The sequence below is a fragment of the Drosophila serrata genome, unplaced genomic scaffold (genome assembly GCF_035046125.1).
Source record: "Drosophila serrata isolate PLE 108 unplaced genomic scaffold, ASM3504612v1 contig_187, whole genome shotgun sequence".
Lineage (NCBI taxonomy): Eukaryota > Metazoa > Arthropoda > Insecta > Diptera > Drosophilidae > Drosophila > Drosophila serrata.
In genome coordinates this window covers 1-21572 of record NW_028257085.1, presented here as the reverse complement: position 1 = coordinate 21572, position 21572 = coordinate 1, and the positions used below count along the sequence as shown (strand labels likewise).

The 21572-nt window shown below is 48.3% G+C and overlaps 1 protein-coding gene across 1 annotated transcript; it reads right to left on the bottom strand.

The window, feature by feature from the left end:
- Positions 1–219: 219 nt before the first annotated feature.
- LOC147644313 (uncharacterized) lies at positions 220–2430 on the bottom strand. Its single transcript, XM_086829180.1, has one exon. It carries the CDS (start codon positions 2428–2430, stop codon positions 220–222), a length of 2211 nt encoding a protein of 736 aa, XP_086685306.1.
- Positions 2431–21572: the final 19142 nt, after the last annotated feature.

The window sequence follows — 21572 nt, the reverse complement described above, 5'->3', positions numbered from 1 at the left end:
GATCCATTTAGAGGGTGGTAGATTAGGTTCCTTGGGGACTACCAGTGTGTCGATCTTTAAATTCTCAGTTTCTAGATGCCATTTTGTACGTTCGTGAAGCGATGTCAGGTATTCCATATGCCAGCGTTTCCAAAAACCTTGGACCATGGCTTGTAGCTGATTCCACCTTTCCAATCGATTAATTTGCGTATCTAGACGACAAGGTTCAGGTAGCGCTGTTTATGGAGCTCCAGTCAAAAAATGAGCCGGCGTCAGCGGATCCAACGGAGTATCCCCATTGGGAGACAGTGGGCGGGAATTCAGAATGGCTTCAATTTGAGTCAGTACAGTTGATAGTTCCTTGAAGGTTAGGGCCTTCGATCCAAGAATCCGTCGCATATGAAGTTTGATGGAGCGGACTCCGGCTTCCCACATCCCTCCGAAATGGGGAGCAGAAGGAGGTATAAAGTGCCAAGAAATGCCTTCATTGGCGAAAAACCCAGCTAATTCTCCATCCTTTGCTTGCTCGATGGCCAGGCGTCTCATGTAGTCTAGGGTTTGCCTGCCGCCATGAAATGTGGTTCCGTTGTCCGAATAAAGGTCAGTGGGCCTCGCTCGGCGGGCAATGAATCGTTGAAAGGCGGCGATGAAGGCCTTTGTTGTCAGATCACTGACAAGCTCGATGTGGAGAGCCTTTGTAGTGAGGCACACAAAAATAGCGAACCATGCTTTTCCGATCCGTGGAGTTCGTCCCTTGGATTCCTTGATTGCGATTGGCCCAGCATAGTCTAGCCCTGTATGTTGGAAACAGTGACTAGCTTGCACTCTAGGTATTGGTAGTTCTCCCATGATCTGTTGACTGGTGCCTTTGCGTTGTAGGATGCAGCGCTTACAAAGGAAAACAGCCCTTCTGACGAGATTTCGAGCACCCAGAATACAGTACTGCTGACGAAGATTCGTAAACGTTGCATCAACTCCCGTGTGCAGATTGGAGATATGAAAATGTCGAACAAGTAGTCCAGCTAGTGGTGTCTCCTTTGGTATTAGGATTGGGTGTTTAGCATTGTAGTTTAATGTAGACCGCTCGATTCTTCCACCGACTCGCATTATCCCATTTTCATCTAGATATGGGGAGAACCGGAGTAAATGCAATTTAGCATTAAGCTGGCGTATATTCTCGAGCTGCGCATATTCTCTGGCAAAGAATTTCAGTTGCACATGTCGAATGAGTCGTAGTCGTGCTTCCAGCAGCTCTTTGGACGTAAGGAATGATGAAGAATTCCGATGATGAGATCGAAGAGTTTGAATAGAGCGATAACAATAACTAGATACCCTTATTAGACGCGTCCAGGTAGAGAATTTGTGGATAAGTAACTCGTTAAAACTTTCATCAAGAAAGTTATGCAGAGTCGTAGGTTTTATAGCTCGTTTTTCGGCGTTGACATAGAAATTTGAAGATACGCTGAACTTGCTTGTGGAAGGTGGCCAATCCGAAGTCGGTGCGGCCAACCAAGACGGACCTTTCCACCACAGCCGGTGCTCCAGAAGCTTTGACGGATGAAGTCCCAGCTCATCCCAGTGCAGTACACTTGTCCAGCTTTCTTGAAATATAAGCTTGAGTAAAACTGTGACCGGCGCTATAAGTCCAAGCGGATCATAGATTCTCGATAGTTGCGACAAGAGTTCTCGTTTTGTAGGTGAAATAGTCGTATCACATTCCTTGAGATTAAGATACATGACGTCCTTTCCGGGATTCCATTGGATACCAAGAATTTTTACATGTGAGTCCGCAGCAGATTTGTTAAGGAGCTGGATAGGCTCAAAATACCTATCTTCTTCTGGCAATGATTTTAGAAGACGCCAACTATTGGAACTCCATTTCCGGAGTTTGAATTGCCCCTTTTCCAAAAGTCCAATTAGCTCGTTCTTTAGATTCATAAGTTCCCCGAATGAGTTGCATCCCGTTGGGATATCATCCACGTAGGCATCGTGTTGGAGGGCATGGGCAGCTGCAGGGAACTCTTGGCGGTGATCGTCAGCTAATTGTTTTAGAACTCGAACGGCCAGAAACGGGGACGGTGCCAATCCATAAGTTACCGTCAAAAGGCGGAAATGACGTAGCGGCTCATTCTCATTCTTTCGCCAAACAATGAACTGAAAATTGGTGTGCGGCTTATATACGTGAATCCCTCGGAACATCTTTTCGATATCTGCACATAGAACATATTGGTGCTGACGGAAACGTAAACAAACGCCAAGGAGATCGCGTTGAATTGGAGGACCAACATAAAGTCGATCATTAAGTGATAGTCCACGGCTGTCCTTTCCCGATCCATCGAAAACTACACGGCATTTGGTAGTCAAACTGTCAAGTTTGATAACAGCGTGGTGCGGTAGGTAGAAGCAACCTTCTAGGGACTCGTCCACTTGAGTTGATGTTATTTGTTCCATGTGTCCACGTTTTAAATAGTCGTCCAGGAACGCTTCGTACTGCTGCTTCAATTCCGGAGACCGACAAAATTTGCGTTTTAGCGAGAAGAAGCGATTAATAGCCTGCTGCAAAGTTTAGCCAATAGGCGGTGCCTCCTCCTTGAAAGGGTACTGAACGATATAAGCCCCGCTCTCAGAACGCGTATGTGTGGCAGCAAAATGTCGCTCGGTGGGATCATTGGCGTCCAGAAGAGCCTGGCTTGGCTGTATACTGTCCATTTCCATGAATGAGCGAACCATCGTAACTAAGTCCGCGTGGTGTGTCACGGCAGAAGTCAGGTGATCATCGCATGCATTGTACGAGCCTGCAATAATCCAACCAAAAACAGTATTCAGAGAAATAGGAAAGTCGTTACCAAAATATTTGCGTTCTCCAGTATAAAGAGACCACAGCTGATCTGATCCAACGATGACATCGATGGATCCTGGCGTGCAGAACGTTGGGTCTGCCAAAGGAAGCTTGCAAATGTGCTTTCACGTAGAAGATGAGGTGTCAATAGCTTGGGCTGGAAGTGATGACGTCAACGAGCTGAGAATGAATGAGACCAATTCGATAGTTTGGTCCGAATGGCGAGAGCGCAACTTGATATGTGCGCGTCCTCGGGTAACGCCCGCGCTGTTGGCGGCGAGACCGAGAACAGAAATCCTTGCGTGCGTTCGACGCACGCCTATTCGCTGAACGAATGATTCCGAAGCCAAGGTAATTGTAGATCCAGTGTCCGGGAGCATCCTGCAAGTTGTAGTGCTTCCCCAAGCGTCGACGACGTCTGCGAGGATGGTTGGCAATAGAGTGTGCGAAGAGTGTGCAGGAATATTCTCCAGAGTATGATGAGTGAAATTGGTTTCCATGGGAGGTTCATTCGCTAAATGATGACTTCGAACAGGCGGTTGATTATGGCCAATTGTAGATTCCTGCTGTGATGTTCGCTCATGGCTGTCCACATTGGCTGGCGCAACGTAGTTAACATTTTGACTTGGCTGGGACGAGCCATGAACAAAAGTATGATGCTTGCGGCGACAGATCCGACAAGTATGCTTTGAGGTACAGTTTCCCACCATGTGAGTGGGGCTGAGGCAATTGAAACAGAGCTTCTTCGACTTGAGGAACTCCCGGCGAGATGCAATGTCGAGGGCGATGAATTGCGGACATTTAAACATTTGATGATTCTGCTGGCACGATGTACACTTAGGTTCGTCTCGTCTTGAATGCATATCTGCGTGATGCGTTGTAGCTGCGCGTCGAGCTTGGATTGGTTGAACTAAGTGATAGGCCTCCAAGGTGTCTTAGCGTGCGGTGAGAAATTTCAAAAATTGAGTTATCGTCACGCCTTTCTTCTCAGAGTCTGGGCACTGAGCCCAAGCTTGGCGGGACTCCGAATCCAACTTTGACAATAATATGAAGATTAGCCAGGGATCCCGTTCCTCGCAGTTAAGAGCGCGTAAGCCACGAATAACTTCATCTGCACCATCGGCAAGTTTACGCACTGTACTGATGTTAGAGGTTGCAGTACTGGGGAGCGTCATAAAACTGTTTAGAAATGATCGGATAATTAGCGATTGTTTGTTATATCGCTGTTCCAGGCGATACCATGCTTCACGATAGTTTTCATTGGTAACCGTAATATGTTTAACTAATGTCAGCGCGTCTCCGGAAAGGTACGATTTTAAATAATAAAATCGTTGGCAATCCGTCAGGCTCGGATTGCAAGCGATTGATCCAGTAAACATATCCGAAAAATGTTTCCAGTCCTCATAGTTACCGGAAAATGTTGGGAGTTTGATTCGCTCGAACTGAAAATCCACCTGGCTTCTTTGAGACGCATCCGCTGCTTGGACAGTGGCCGAAATACTGGTTTGAGATGGGAGATCACGTCGTAATTCCTCCAAAGTGCTCAAAATGGCGTGTGTAGCGTAGTGTTTTTCCTCATAGGCATCAAAATCGGCGTCGGGGTTTTCCCAATCTGGTTCCGACTGAAACGCATACAGCTCCTCCGAGAGCCGCACAAACCGCATATAATTGTCTTGCAGTTGCGCCAGGCGAACCTCTATAGTTTGCACTGAATGAATGTCATCAACAAATTTGACTGCGTTGTTATATGCCCGAGTAATTTGGCTTTTGCAGAAGCCCCGTTGTTGAATCACACTCCGCATCGTGATCGAGATAAGAAATGTCCAGATCGCCGTTTACAAAAAAAAACAATAATCAAATAAAATATCCAAAAGTAACGCTTTACTGGCGAATCCGGCTCGAAGGACCAGATTTTTAATGTTTATAAACGAATCCACCAGTGTTCCTGTTTTGTATGTTTTTTGGTTAATTTTAAATACCCGAAATGATTACGACGACCGCGATGCGTTTGATTGCATTGAGAGCAAAAATGTGAATAAAAAAAAAGCTTGCACATCATACGATAAGTTGAGTCGACGATGTAAACAAGTTACAGTTATGAAGTTATGGAAAAGTACTAGGTAAGCTCTATAGCCAGTGCAGCGGCGAGAAGCTCGAATTGATTCCGCTGATAAGCGGCGGACAAAGCCAGTAAACAAAACAAATATTACAGGGTGTCTCGTTCCCAAACAACAATTTTGTGTAAAGTTATAAGAAAGCCGGACTACTATATCACATAGCTGACATAGGAACGATCAAAAAATGAATAGAATTAAAAATTATAACGTTTTCAGTTTTCAGCAGATTTTTATAAAATTTGAGATATAGCCATTTTATATCAGTCTTAAATTTTGTGTAAAATTTTATGAAAATCCGACGACTATATCACATAGGTGCCATATAAAAAGATCGTTAGATGTGGAGCAAAAATGCAAAGCTGTGAATGTAAAACTGAAAATATAATATGTATAGGTGAATGAAATGAAAGCAGTTATTACTTCATTGTTTTTTAATATTAATATATATATTTTATATTGTATGGATTCCTAGTCATCGAAATTCTATCTGCAAGGGTGTATAAACTTCGATGTACCGAAGTTAGCTTCCTTTCTTGTTTTTTCTCAATCTGTCTTTTTTTTTTTCAAATATATGGCATCACTGATGAGCGGTGCTAATTTTCTAGGGTGCGAAACAGTTGGTTCGATTTTAATTATTAACTTATTTGCTTTTGGCTCATCTCGCTCGTTTGAAGAGTGAGTGAGGCAGTGAGAGAGACAATCACCATGGCAACATACATAAGAGCGTAGGATCCGTACAAGTCGTAGTCGGCAGAGCGTCGACTTTATAGAAGGCGCAGCCGGCAGAGCGTCGACTCTATAAAAGTCGCAGTCGGCGCATTGATGACGGGTTGATGACATGCGGTACTGCAGGGTAATAACAAAGTTTCATTCAGATAGGTTAAAAACTGAGGGACAAGTTTGCGTAGAAACGGACAGACAGACATGGCAAGATAGACTCGGCTGTTGATCCTGATCAAGAATATATTTACTTTATATGGTCGGAGGTGCCTCCTTTACTGCGCTGCAAACTGCTGACTGAAATTATAATACCCTGCAAGGGTATAAAAATCAATTGTTAAATATTGTGAAAAATGCAAAACTGTGAAGGTAAAACTGTAACTGTAAATGCGCATATAATGCAATTTATGTATGTCAATGTTAATAAGAAAATATGTTCACTGTAGAATGCATACTTAGTAATTGCCTGGTTACTACTTACGGGTACTGAAAATATGGAACCATCATATCGACCATTTCTGCATTGATCAAATCGGTTGGGTATTCTACAATTTTTCTTAAAAAACTTGTGTCCGACATGACTTTTAAAGATTCTTCCCATGAATTCTGTATAAACGCTTTATCGGTATCTGGTCGAATGGGTTTTATTTTTCTTCTAAATAATATACAAACGCAGTCCATAATTAATGTTATGAGGTATGGAGGTTTTCCTAGTTTCCTTACTGTCGCAATATCAGCCGCTTTGATAGTTTTTAAGGCAGCTTCTGCTTCTTCTAAAGCTGGTAGAGCTTTTTCCAATTTTGCTTCAGCAACTTGTTTTACTGCTGAAATATTTTTAACAAGAACTTCAGCCTGTCCTTTTTTTTCTGCTACCTCTATTTTTACTATTTCCGCCGCAGCTTTCGAAAGTTCAACAGTTGCTAAAACTTCCTCCGCCTCTTCACTTGCAACAGCAATCACTTTATTCATTTCAATTAAATCTTTTTTTAAAATTGCTACTGAAGCTCCAGCCTCATCAAGCTTGTCTAATCCAGAGCTCATTCTTTCTGACATGATCACAATATGGTCCTGCTTGTCTTTATATAATAACTTATAACTTTCGAGGAAAGATATTAGTGACTTTGGAGTGACAAAAGTAACTCGGCGAAATCTGTCGTAGTAACTTATACATGAATCTTGAACTGACTCGTGAATCCAGCTCATTATATCAATAACTTGTTCTTTTACCTTATCCGTGCAAACTAGTTGAAATTCAGACAAATAATGTCTGGAAACTGCAATTCGCGCATCCTCCGGCCATTTTTGAAACCAGTCGATAACACATCCCGATATAAGGCCAGGAAACCTTAGAGACCGCATTCGAAACTTTTCACCAACTGGAGAAAAACAAAGAGCTATGTGAAGATTGTAGCGAGCGCGTGAAATGAAAAAGTCGTAGAGATTGTCTTGTGTAGCTGGTCGTCTAGGCTGAAGTTTCTTCATTATTGGTATAAGCTCGGAATACATCTCGTCCAGCTCATCTTTAGCAAAGAGATTGGCAATTTCACCAGAACTTAAAATGTTATTAATAAACTCTAAAAATGATTCCTCTTTGATTTCATTATCTGTAAATATGAAAGTCATCCCATCTCCATCGAGTCCTGCTGTTCGATATAATAATTTCAGATCTTCATTTAAATTTCCGGTATTATACGAGCGTGTGAGGGTAATTTGAAAAAATTTGTATCCAGCTATGAATGAAGCTAATCTAGTCAAGCTTTGCTTTCCGGAGCCTCCCACACCAACAAGTAAGGCGTTACCTCTTGGATTACTTAAAATCCTGGAAACAATCATAAGGTGTTTTAATGCGTCCGTGAAAAAGACTAGATCCATGTGATATCCCCGTATGTATTCATTAAATTGGGCCATAAATATCATAACTTTCGCTCTTACAAATTCAAAACTGTAAATGAAAATAAATATATATATATATATTTTCACTTGCAAATATTTGCAATGGTTCATGAACACCGGCCGACAAATTTTAGAACCAAGATTATGAGACATCATATGTTGAAACTCTTATGTTTTGGGAATCTAACCATAAATATACGTGTTTGCCTGATCCGCTTGCCAACGCTGGACTCGAAACCTTTTATAAGATGTCATTTAAAGTACTGCTTTAGAACTTAAAAAAAAAAAGTTTGAGTAAGAAAAGTTTGGGGAAAATTCCTCGGTAAATTCGCAAACAAGTAGAGGAAGAGCTTTCGAGTCCAGCGTTGGCAAGCGGGTCAGGCAAACAAAAAAAAAAAACGGATCGTTTGAAAAAAAAATGAACTTATCACACTTTTAGGGAACTTATCACACCTTTGGAACCTGGCGTAAAGGGGATTTTCTGAGGTCGAAATCGAGTACAAAGTATATTCTGGATCTTGGTTTTGCATTTCTTTTTTAATTTGTCGGCCTGTGTAATGTCAACTATTTATCACTGGCCATTGGTAGTATTTAACATAAAAGGCCAACAAAAATTGATATACATTATATATGTTATATCTGATATATATTTTGAGTTACCTTGGTATTTCTTCATATATTTTAGGGGGCTCAAACGACATATCTTCATCTTCTTCTTCTTGGCCTTCTGGCGCATCACGCAAAAAGTCTACCCAATATGTTGCGTCTTCCGGATAGTGCTCAAAAATATCTGATAAATTTGCCTCTGCATCACTTCTCATTTTTGCCAAAAACCAAATTTTGTCCTTTTCAGCCGTAAAACGGTCAGCTATAACTCTGGTGCATTCATGGCACCATAATTTTAGGACCTGCTGTGCAGTTTGACATTCTTCACCTTTCACTTTAAGAATTCCTTCCCAGATTCGAGAAAGATCACGCAAATTAAATACGTAATGAAAATTGGCTGGTGTTGGTAACATTTTGGATTTGACATTTTGCCAAAACATTCTAGTTAATGGTACCAAAAGAGGGACTACAACAACAACCTCGTCATTAAATCGGCCCGGGCAAAAATATCCGGCCCCAATACTCTTAAAAATTTGATCCATTGAATTATTACTGGGTAAAGTGCAATTAAATATGCTCAAATGTCGCTTTAAACGGTTAGGAATATCGTTTCTTCCTCCTCCTGGATGAATCATGGCTGACAATAACTGAATATCCATTATTGTTGAAAAGTCACCAGGGCGCTCCAAAGAATAAAAGCCATGTTGTTCTATCATTTGACGCACTATTTCGTTGGTTATTTGATCTCCCCATTCGTTAATGACTGGCATATTAATGTCATCAATGAAAATGGTCATGGAACGTTGATTTGGTGGTCCATATGTTGTGCCTTGCCTTTTTTCGACGTACGATTCAATAATGCGCTGTAAATATATTGGATTATTAATAAACAATTCAAATATTTCCAAATGCATGCTGAAAAAGTTAAGCTATTGGATTTTCCATAACTTTAAAGGATTACAAAATTTTGGGATGCGTATATATAAAGATCATAATGTACCAACAGAGTATCCAAAAGAATAAGTCCCAACATTAAACTTTAGTGGTCAGCACTTCTAAGTGCAAAAGTACTATGACCACCCGACGGTTGCTTGCAGCTACTAAATATTTTCTCACCAGTTAAGCTGTGTGTTTATACAAGGTGCGCCATCTTGCGGTAACCAATGTTTTTATACCTTTGCAGGGTATTATAATTTGAGTCAGAAGTTTGCAACGTAGTAAAGGAGGCACCTCCGACCATATAAAGTATATATATTCTTGATCAGCATCAACAGCCTAGTCGATCTACCCATGTCCGTCTGTCCGTTTGTCCGTCTGTCCTTCTGTCAGTCTGTCCATTTGTACGCAAACTAGTTTCTCAGTTTTGAAGTTGAGTTAAACTTTGTAGTAAGCCTTCTATATACTCTCACTCGTATATATGTCGGAACGAGCCAGATCGGACGACTACATAATATAGCTGCCATAGGAATGATCGGAAAATTAAAAAAAAAATATAACATTTTCAGTTTTCAACAGAAGAACTTAAGATATAGCCATTATATTTTATTCATCAATTTTGTGCTACTACTATATCCTATAGCTCCCATAGGAACGATCGAGAAATTAATACAATTAAAATTATAACTCCTTTAGTTTTCAACAGATTTTTAGTAAACTTAAGTTAAAGCCATTTCATATTATTCTAAAATTTTAAGTAAAATTTTATGAAAATCAGGAAATCGGATAGGAACGATTAAGAAATTAATACAATTAGAAACTATATCTTTCAGTTTTCAACAGATTATCATCAAATTTAAGATATAGCTTTTTTTTATTATTCTACAATTATGTGTTATATGAAAATCAGGCTACTATATCATATAGCTGCAATAGGAACGATCGAGAAAATAAAACAATTAAAATTTTAAACTTTTCCAGTTTTCAACAGATTTTCATCAAATTTGAGATATAGCCGTTTTATATTATTCTAGAATATCAGTTTTAATTTAATGAAAATGAAATCATATAGCTCCCGTAACAATGATTTAACAATTTAAAACAATGATTGGTAACTCATTTTGTGTTGATGGTTGAGGGTGAGGGTTTTTATATGCCCTAATGGAGATAGCTAAGCCTATACGTTTGGAAGATGAAAGTCTAATAGTGTACTTCCTAGAAGGTATACAAGATGTTAGATCGAATAAATCAATGTTAAATCAGGCTAGAAATCTCAAAAAGTTAAAGTGGCAAATTGAAGTATACCAGAAGGCAAGAAGCTTGTATAAGCCAGACAACATATTGTAACGAAAACCGCTAGATTAGAATAATCCGCGATATTTGTAACCGTTGGCAATGCGAGAAACCGCGAAATCCCTTATAGGCGCAATTATGAGAGCTTTTGACAGCCAGGATGCCTGGTCTCTCTAAGTGCTCTCGATTTCCTTCTCTTCTTCTTACGGACGTGTCCGAAAAAGCACGCGTCTCTGATCACCAATAAAGAAAAGCTATGTAATAACCACCTTTCCACATGGGGCCAAGTGTAGATTTGGACGAGTGAGTGGGTCAGACCGGGTTCTAGGCAGCCACACCTAATAAAAAGTTCCGCTCGGCTTTCCGTAATGAACTCTGCCTGTGGCCCAACAACAACCAGGACAGAGGAAATTCGTTACATTGGTGCCAGGTGTGGGGTCACTAGGGTTTGCGAAAACCCTGACCTATGAAAATGCCTAAGAATTCCGCTCGCCACCGCCGTCAGGCCTCACCCGAAGGTGGTAAACAGGGAGAGCTGCGAGAAGGAGTCGCAGCGATGGACGCCGTGGACCGAGCCGTCGACCGCTCGTTCCGGCGAATGGAGCAGAAAGTGGACGCGTTGGATCAGTCGCTCCACCTTAAACTGGAGCAGAAGTTTGAGCAAATGTGGGCGACTTTTTAGAGGACTATGCTGGGTGACCGTTCTGGAAGCAACGGCAGCCAGCAGGCCCTCCGTTGTGGTAGCATGCCGTCAGCCGGGGACGATCGACATTCTGCGAGCACCCCACGCGTAGTCGAGGCATCGAACGTGGACTCCGGACAGGCACGGCAGGTGTTTCATCGAGGGATGGGTACCGGGCCAGGTGCAGCACCAATCTCTGCGCCGCCTACAGCGTGCGACCTATGCTCACATTGGGGAATTTTGGAAGTGTCGACGGGATCCGGGAGACCGGATACCAGGTCCCTATCATCAGCAGCAATCCGTGCTCGCTGACCGAGGCTCTGGACATGGCCTGCCGCATCGAAGCACAATGTCGACGACGCCCAGCGGCCGCCGTGATGACTGTCGCCGCCGTGCCTACAGCCGATCACTTCGGTGCATCCCGAGGAGGAAATCGAGGCCCATACTGAAACGAAATGACCGGCCCAAGTTCCTCCCGGAATCCCGTGTCGTCCTCGGGAAACTAACTGCCGTCAACTTCTCTCAGGTTGACATCCCACACCGAAAGCCCCAGCGAGTATCCGCTCCCCACGTCTCCTACCCCTCTTTGTGCACGGAATCCTGGACCGGAATCCTACCTCTGCGACCCTTCGCCGCACCTCATTGCGCCGCCGCCGCCACCCAATGAGCGACCTGGTGCCCGCCACAGCCTTCCTCCTAAGGGAATCGAAGCCGGCCTGGCCCCCTTGCTCTCGCCGCCGCCGCCCAAGAATGGCGCCCCGTCCCCGAGTGTAGAGTCTGCCGCAATCCAGAATACCGCCACGCTGCGCCGACCAAGAGTGTCGTCGAGCACCCCCCAAATAACCGATGTCCCAACGGGCCTCCCTTCAAAGAAAGCGCCCGGACACGGTATTTCTCTTCATTCACGGAATACTGGACCGGATTCCTACCTCCGCGACCCTTCGCCGCACCTCATTGCGCCGCCGCCGCCACCCAATGAGCAACCTGGCGCCCGCCACAGTCTTCCTCCTAAGGGAATCGAAGCCGGCCTGGCCCCCTTGCTCTCGCCGCCGCCGCCCAAGAATGCCCCCCCGTCCCCGAGTGTCAGAGTCTGCCGCGATCCGGAACACCGCCACGCTGCGCCGACCAAGAGAGTCGTCGAGCACCCCGAGAAGAACTGCCCCAAGGGGCGCCCCCTCACAGAGGAGGCGCAGGCCGCCCGTTCACAGTTGTCGCAGGAGCCAGCGCCAGGCACGATCGCCTGCCGCCCGCCGTTCTGCCTTTCAAAAGGAGTGCCCGGACATGGCACTTCCCTTCGTACACGGAACCCTGGACCGGATTCCTCCCCTCCGCGACCCTTCGCCGCACCTCATTGCGCCGCCGCCGCCACCCAATGAGCGACCTGGTGCCCGCCACAGCCTTCCTCCTCGAAGGGAATCGAAGCCGGCCTCGCCCCCTTGCTTTCGCTGCCGCCGCCCGAGAGACTGCCGCCCCGTCCCCGAGCGTCAGAGCTTGCCGCAATATAGAATACCGCCACGCTGCGCCGACCAAGAGAGTCGTCGAGCACCCCGAGAAGAACTGTCCCAACGGGCCCCCCCTCGGAGGAGGCGCAGGCCGCCCGTTCACAGTTGTCGCAGGAGCCGGCGCCAGGCGAGACCGCCTTCCGCCCGCCGTTCTGCCCAAGGACCTCGATCCGAAATACGGACCGCCGCCGAGTACTATGGAACCAGTGTCTCTTCCGCCGCCAGCCGAGGAAGAGGATTTCGGACCTGACCCATGTGGACTCCATCTTGAGCCGTTTGTTTGCCGAACGCCCACCTGAAGAACCACCACCCATCCCCTTAACTGCGGGGAGCCGGAGGAAACCTGGAAATCCTGAGCTTCGCGGGATCCAGCCTCCACCTAGTCAAGCTACGTATACGTGTAGTGCCGCTAGTGGCCCACATTTACATTGTTTGATGTTTTTACAGAAGCATCCGGTTCGCCTCATCGTCGACACCGGAGCCGCTGTCTCTCTTCCTTAAATGGTAGCGTTCTACCCGAACGACTGCCGAGCACACCGTGCCGAGTGACTCTACAAGGCAGAACAATTCGTGGCCACCGCTCGAGTCAACGCCAGACTGGAAATTGTCAGAAGACCGGTCACCCACGAATTCCTACTGGTGGAGGGCAGCACTCCTAGCCTCTTGGGTATGGACTTTCTGCTGCGCCATGAGGCCACCGTGGATCTAAAGGATCTTCAGTTACGACTCCCGTGGCGGATCTCTGCCGCTATATGCCCCGGATACCCAGCATCGAAATTTGCTTTATTCGACTGCACCCACCAGTATCCCGCCACATAGCGACACCCACGTAGCAGTGCGATGCAGGTCGGAAAAACTGCTTCCTCTGGATTTGCTGGAACGTGGGAAAAGTTCTCAACTGCCACCCCATGTTCTACTAGGCAGCACTTTGGTGGACACCTCCAACGACACCAACACCCTGCACCTAGTGAACCTTAGCGCACAGGAATACCTGCTACCCGCGCAGATGATAGTGGGACAGGTGGAGCCCGTGGAACCCATGCCCACCTCGATCCCAGAAGTAGACGGGGCCGGAGCATCCTCCAACGCAGAGGTGCCCCCGGATTTGCCGGCCCACCTTCACCAAAAATGGACGGCACTGATCGGCCGCTTCCCCCGGGTGTTTGCCAGAAACGTCGATGACTCGGGACATACCGATTCAACACGGCATGTCATAGACACGGGTCAATCTCGACCCATTAAACAACCAGTGCGTTCGCATAGCGATGGCAAGAAAGGACGAGGTAGAGCGGCTCGTCGCCGATATGAAGACTAGAGGCATAATTCGGCCGTCCACCAGCCCATGGGCCTCGCCGGTTGTCCTAGTAAAGAAAAAGGACGGTTCCACACGGTTCTTGTGTGGATTATCGACGTCTGAACGACATCACCGTCAAAGATTCATACCCCTACAGAGAATGGACGACATCCTCGCCACTATGCACGGAGCCTGCTGGTTCTCTACCATGGACCTCCAGAGCGGCTACTGGCAAGTGGAGATGGACGAGGACTCTAGACCTAAGACCGCGTTTACGTGTGACGCTGGTCTGTTCGAATTCAACGTAATGCCGTTTGGCTTGACCAACGCGCCAGCCACCTTTGAGAGATTGATGGAACGGATTGTTCTCCGGTTCTAACAAGGAAATTCACCCTGGTGTACCTCGACGACATCATTGTACATTCTCGTACCGCCGAGCAACACCTGGACCACTTGCAGCAAGTCTTCGATAGATTGCAGAACGTGCGGCTGAGCTCCTCATCGGACCGAGGTTAACTATCTGGGTCACATTGTCAGCCGCAAGGGCTTAAGAGCGCGCCCAGAGAAGGTTCGAAAAGTCGTCGATTGGCCACCACCTCGAAACAAAAAGGAAGTGCGTTCCTTTGTGGGGCTATGTTCTTATTATCGGAAGTTTATTCCGGACTTCGCCACAATTGCGCGCCCTTTACATGACCTAACGGAAGCTAAGCGCTCCTTCACATGGTCAACAGCTGCTCACGGCGCCTTCGAGGCGCTCAAAATCAAACTAACCACGCCCCCGGTACTAACGTTTCCCGCTCCCGATGGGATATTCATCGTGGATGCCGACGCGTCAAACCACGGTGCCGGCGGTGCTCGGACAACGGCAAGACGGCCAGGAGCGTGTATTGGAGTATTACAGCAAGTCGTTTAGCGCTGCAGAGCGCAACTACGGTGTAACTAGACGAGAACTGCTAGCCGTTGTTTTGGCTACAAAGCATTTCCACCACTACCTATATGGCCGGAGATTCCTACTGCGCACGGATCACTCATGTCTCCGATGGCTGTTTAACTTCCGGGAGCCTGAAGGACAACTAGCTCGATGGATTGAAAGACTCCAACAGTACGACATGGACATCCAGCACCGCAGCGGAAAGCAACATGGAAATGCCGACGCCTTGTCTCGTCGACCCTGCGGTGACTGCCGCGTATGTACCAGGGCCGAGCAAAACGATGGTCACGAGATCCTCTTTCTGCAGACTCAACCCCTCGACATCGCTCGCAGCCAGGAAAAGGACCCCACTCTCGCCTTGATTTTACAATGGGTAGAGAAGGGGGAGCGACCAGCAAAACCTGCAACATGGAGTGAAAGCCCCGAAGTAAAAGCTTATTGGCATTTGTTCTAACAGCTCTTCATGGATAAAGGCCTGTTGATGATTACTACCAAAACAGCCGACCCAGCTCTGGTAGTTCCTCGCTCTCTTCAGGAAGGAGCCATTCGTAGCGCCCATAACTCCACGACCGGTGGACATTTTGGCATCAAGAAGACAGTTGCCAAGTTGAAGAAACGCTACTTTTGGATTGGACAAACAGCCGACGTAGCCATTTGGTGCGCCCGCTGTACGGAATGCAATGCCAGAAGAGGACCTACTCGTCGAACGGTAGGCCAACTGCAACCCAAAGTTCTAGGCGCTCCATTCGAGCGACTTGCAATCGACATACTGGGTCCGCTGCCCACTACAGCACTAGGAAACCGCTACATCGCCGTAGTGATGTGCTACTTCACCAAATGGCCGGAATGCGTAGCGCTACCTAATCAAACGGCTGAAACGGTAGCCCGAGCGATAGTGCAAGAAGTCTTTTGCCGATTTGGTGTCCCATTTATCCTTCACTCGGATCAAGGCCAAAACTTTGAGTCAGAAATATTCCAAGCTTGCCTGCGCCTGCTTGATGTGGAAAAGACTCGTACGACGCCGTTGCACCCTCAATCAGACGGAATGGTTTGCCGCAGATCAACGCGATTGGGACCAATTGTTGCCGCTAGCTCTGTGGGCCTATCGATCGGCCCCACATGAGGCGACTGGGTTCTAGCCGTCACTACTGACCCTGGGACGTGAACTCAGGCTACCAGGCGAATTGTTGTATGGGCGACCGTCCCCGAATCCGGAAAGTTACCCAGCATTCGTGGACCAACTGCAGCACCGTCTCCGACAAACGCAGCAGCTCGGACGACGACATTTAATTGCGGCCGCCAACGTCAACAAGTTACGCTATGACCTTCGATCGCACCCAGTGGAGTTCGTCGTTGGAGAAGAAGTATGGCGTATACGCTCCTACCCGAAGGGTAGGACGACGCCCTAAGTTGCAGTCGGATTGGATTGGACCCGCCACCGTCATCCGACGTCACTCTGACCTAGTGTACGAGATCCGCTTACCGAGGAAGCGTACCACTAGGCCCGTTCATGTCAACCGCCTGTCACCCTATCGGGATCCGAATCCCGAATTACTCGGCCAGGAGGCTCGCGTCTGAGAGGGGGGTAATGTAACGAAAACCGCTAGATTAGAATAATCCGCGATATTTGTAACCGTTGGCAACGCGAGAAACCGCGAAATCCCTTATAGGCGCAATTATTAGAGCTTTTGACAGCCAGGATGCCTGGTCTCTCTAAGCGCTCTCGATATTCTCTCTCTTCTTACGGACGTGTCCGGAAAAGCACGCGTCTCTGATCACCAATAAAGAAACGCTAAGTAATAACCACCTTTCCACATCGGGCCAAGTGTAGATTTGGACGAATGAGTCGAGTCAGACCGGGTTCTAGGCAGCCACACCTAATAAAAAGTTCCGCTCGGCTTTCCGTAATTAACTCTGCCTGTGGCCCAACAACAACCAGGACAGAGGAAATTCGTTACATTGGTGCCAGATGCGGGCTACTAGGGTTTGCGAAAACCCTGACCTATGAAAATGCCTAAGAATTCAGCTCGCCACCGCCGTCAGGCCTCACCCGAAGGTGGTAAACAGGGAGAGCTGCGAGAAGGAGTCGCAGCGATGGACGCCGTGGACCGAGCCGTCGACCGCTCGTTCCGGCGAATGGAGCAGAAAGTGGACGCGTTGGATCAGTCGCTCCACCTTAAACTGGAGCAGAAGTTTGAGCAAATGTGGGCGACTTTTGAGAGGACTATGCTGGGTGACCGTTCTGGAAGCAACGGCAGCCAGCAGGCCCTCCGTTGTGGTAGCATGCCGTCAGCCAGGGAAGAACGACATTCTGCGAGCACCGCGCGCGTAGTCGAGGCATCGAACGTGGACTCCGGACAGGCGCGGCAGGTGTTTCATCGAGGGATGGGTACCGGGCCAGGTGCAGCACCAATCTCTGCGCCGCCCACAGCGTGCGACCTAACCTCACATTGGGGAATTTTGGAAGTGTCGGACGCAGAACTACCGCCCACCTTCGACGGCACTCGTCCCTGGCCGGAATTTCAGCGCCTTTTAGATGACATGGCCGAGGAATACCACTGGTCAGAGAGGAAGAGGTGCCGGAAGCTGTATACAAGCCTTCGAGGGCGTGGGCAGCGTTTTCACGCCACCCTCCCAGAGGCCACACTCCGCTCGTATGACGCCGTAACCGCCGCCATGCGCGAATATTTCACAGTCTGGCAAGCACGCCGGCTATCACGCCTTTCATAATCGGATGCAAGGACCACGAGAGTCATTCGAGGACTTCGCAATGGAGCTGGAGCGTTTAGGCAGATGCGTCCTGGCGAAGTTACCGCCCGCGACTTGCAACAGCATCATAGTACAACGCTTCACCGACGGATCCGGAGACTGGATACCAGGTCCCTATCATCAGCAGCAATCCGCGCTCGCTGACCCAGGCTCTGGACATGGCCTGCCGCATCGAAGCACAATGTCGACGACGCCCAGCGGCTGCCGTGATGACTGTCGCCGCCGTGCCTACAGCCGATCACTTCGGTGCATCCCGAGGAGGAAATCGAGGCCCGCACAGAAACGAAATGGCCGGCCCAAGTTGCCGGAGTCCCGGTGCCGGGCCAGGCGAGAGCGCCTTCCGCCCGCCGTTCTGCCCAAGGACTTCGATCCGAAATACGACCGCTGCCGAGTACGCTGGACAAGTATCTCCGCCGCCAGCCGAGGAAGAGGATTCGGACCTGACCCATGTGGACTCCATCTTGAGCCGTTCCGTTTTGCCGAACGCCCACCCTAAGTACCACCACCCAACCGGAGGAAACCTGGAAATCCTGACCCTGGAGCTTCGCGGGATCCAGCCTCCCCCAGTCAAGCTACGTATACGTGTAGTGCCGCTAGTGGCCCACATTTACATTGTTTGATGTTTTTACAGAAGCATCCGGTTCGCCTCACATCGTCGACACCGGAGCCGCTGTCTCCTTACCAAATGGTAGCGTTCTGCCAGAACGACTGCCGAGCACACCGTGCCGAGTGACTCTACAAGGACCCTCGGCAGAACAATTCGTGGCCACCGCTCGAGTCAACGCCAGACTGGAAATTGCCGGAAGGCCGGTCACCCACGAATTCTTACTGGTGGAGGGCAGCACTCCTAGCCTCTTGGGTATGGACTTTCTGCTGCGCCATGAGGCCACCGTGGATCTAAAAGGATCTTCAGTTACGACTCCCGTGGGGATCTCTGCCGCTATATGCCCCGGATACCCAGCATCGAAATTTGCTTTATTCGACTGCTCCCACCATTATCCTGCCACATAGCGACATCCACGTAGCAGTGCGATGCAGGTCGGAAAAACTGCTCCCTCTGGCTTTGCTAGAACGTGGGAAGCTTCAACTGCCACCCCATGTTCTACTAGGCAGCACTTTGGTGGACACCTCCAACGACACTAACACCCTGCACCTAGTAAACCTTAGCGCACAGAAATACCTGCTACCCGCGCAGATGATAGTGGGACAGGTGGAGCCCGTGGAACCCATGCCCACCTCGATCCCAGAAGTAGACGGGGCCGGAGCATCCTCCCACTCAGAGGTGCCCCCGGATTTGACGGCCCACCTTCACCCAAAATGGACGGCACTGATCGGCCGCTTCCCTCGGGTGTTTGCCAGCAACGACGATGATTCAGGACATACCGATTTAACACGGCATGTCATAGACACGGGTCAATCTCGACCCATTAAACAGCCAGTGCGTCGCATAGCGATGGCAAGAATGGACGAGGTAGAGCAGCTCGTCGCCGATATGAAGACTAGAGGCATAATTCGGCCGTCCACCAGCCCATGGGCCTCGCCGGTTGTCCTAGTAAAGAAAAAGGACGGTTTCACACGGTTCTGTGTGGATTATCGACGTCTGAACGACATCACCGTCAAAGATTCATACCCCCTACCGAGAATGGACGACATCCTCGCCACTATGCACGGAGCCTGCTGGTTCTCTACCATAGACCTCCAGAGCGGCTACTGGCAAGTGGAGATAGACGAGGACTCTAGACCTAAGACCGCGTTTACGTATGACGCTGGTCTGTTCGAATTCAACGTAATACCGTTTGGCTTGACCAACGCGCCAGCCACCTTTGAGAGATTGATGGACGGATTTTTCTCCGGTTCTACAAGGAAATTCACTCTGGTGTACCTCGACGACATTATTGTACATTCTCGTACCGCCGAGCAACACCTGGACCACTTGCAGCAAGTCTTCGATAGATTGCAGAACGTAGCGTGTATTGGAGTATTACAGCAAGTCGTTTAGCGCTGCGGAGCGAAAATACTGTGTAACTAGACGAGAACTGCTAGCCGTTGTTTTGGCTACGAAGCATTTCCACCACTACCTATATGGCCGGAGATTCCTACTGCGCACGGATCACTCATGTCTCCGATGGCTGTTTAACTTCCGGGAGCCTGAAGGACAACTAGCTCGATGGATTGAAAGACTCCAACAGTATGACATGGACATCCAGCACCGCAGCGGAAAGCAACATGGAAATGCCGACGCCTTGTCTCGTCGACCCTGCGGTGACTGCCGCGTATGTACCAGGGCCGAGCAAAACGATGGTCACGAGATCCTCTTTCTGCAGACTCAACCCCTCGACATCGCTCGCAGCCAGGAAAAGGACCCCACTGTCGGATTGATTTTACAATTGGTAGAGAAGGGAGAGCGACCAGCAAAACCTGCAACATGGAGTGAAAGCCCCGAAGTAAAAGCTTATTGGCATTTGTTCGAACAGCTCTCATGGATAAAGGCCTGTTGATGATTACTACCAAAACAGCCGACCCAGCTCTGGTAGTTCCGCGCTCTCTTCAGGAAGGAGCCATTCGTAGCGCCCATAACTCTACGACCGGTGGACATTTTGGCATCAAGAAGACAGTTGCCAAGCTGAAGAAACGCTACTTTTGGATTGGACAAACAGCCGACGTAGCCATTTGGTGCGCCCGCTGTACGGAATGCAATGCCAGAACAGGACCTACTCGTCGAACGGTAGGCCAACTGCAACCCAAAGTTCTAGACGCTCCATTCGAGCGACTTGCAATCGACATACTGGGTCCGCTGCCCACTACAGAATTAGGAAACCGCTACATCGCCGTAGTGATGTGCTACTTAACCAAATGGCCGGAATGCATAGCGCTGCATAATCAAACGGCTGAAACGGTAGCCCGAGCGCTAGTGCAAGAAGTCTTTTGCCGATTTGGAGTCCCCTTTATCCTTCACTCAGATCAAGGCCGAAACTTTGAGTCAGAAATATTCCAAGCTTGCCTGCGCCTGCTTGATGTGGAAAAGACTCGTACGACGCCGTTGCACCCTCAATCAGACGGAATGGTTGAGAGGTTTAACCGAACTCTCCTGGACTATTCGTTGCCGCAGATCAACGCGATTGGGACCAATTGTTGCCGCTAGCTCTGTGGGCCTATCGATCGGCCCCACATGAGGCGACTGGGTTCTCGCCGTCACTACTGACCCTGGGACGTGAACTCAGGCTACCAGGCGAATTTTTGTATGGGCGACCGTCCCCGAATCCGGAAAGTTACCCAGCATTCGTGGACCAACTGCAGAACCGTCTCCGACAAACGCAGCAGCTCGGACGACGACATTTAATTGCGGCCGCTAACGTCAACAAGTTACGCTATGACCTTCGATCGCACCCAGTGGAGTTCGTCGTTGGAGAAGAAGTATGGCTATACGCTCCTACCCGAAGGGTAGGACGATGCCCTAAGTTGCAGTCGGATTGGATTGGACCCGCCACCGTCATCTACGTCACTCTGACCTAGTGTACGAGATCCGCTTACCGAGGAAGCGTACCACAAGGACCGTTCATGTCAACCGCCTGTCACCCTATCGGGATCCGAATCCAGAATTACTCGGCCAGGAGGCTCGAGTCTGAGAGGGGGGTAATGTAACGAAAACCGCTAGATTAGAATAATCCGCGATATTTGTAACCGTTGGCAACGCGAGTAACCGCGAAATCCCTTATAGGCTCAATTATGAGAGCTTTTGACAGCCAGGATGCCTGGTCTCTCTAAGCGCTCTCGATTTCCTTCTCTTCTTCTTACGGACGTGTCCGGAAAAGCACGCGTCTCTGATCACCAATAAAGAAAAGCTAACTAATAACCGCCTTTCCACATGGGGCCAAGTGTAGATTTGGACGAGTGAGTGGGTCAGACCGGGTTCTAGGCAGCCACACCTAATAAAAAGTTCCGCTCGGCTTTCCGTAATGAACTCTGCCTGTGGCCCAACAACAACCAGGACAGAGGAAATTCGTTACAATA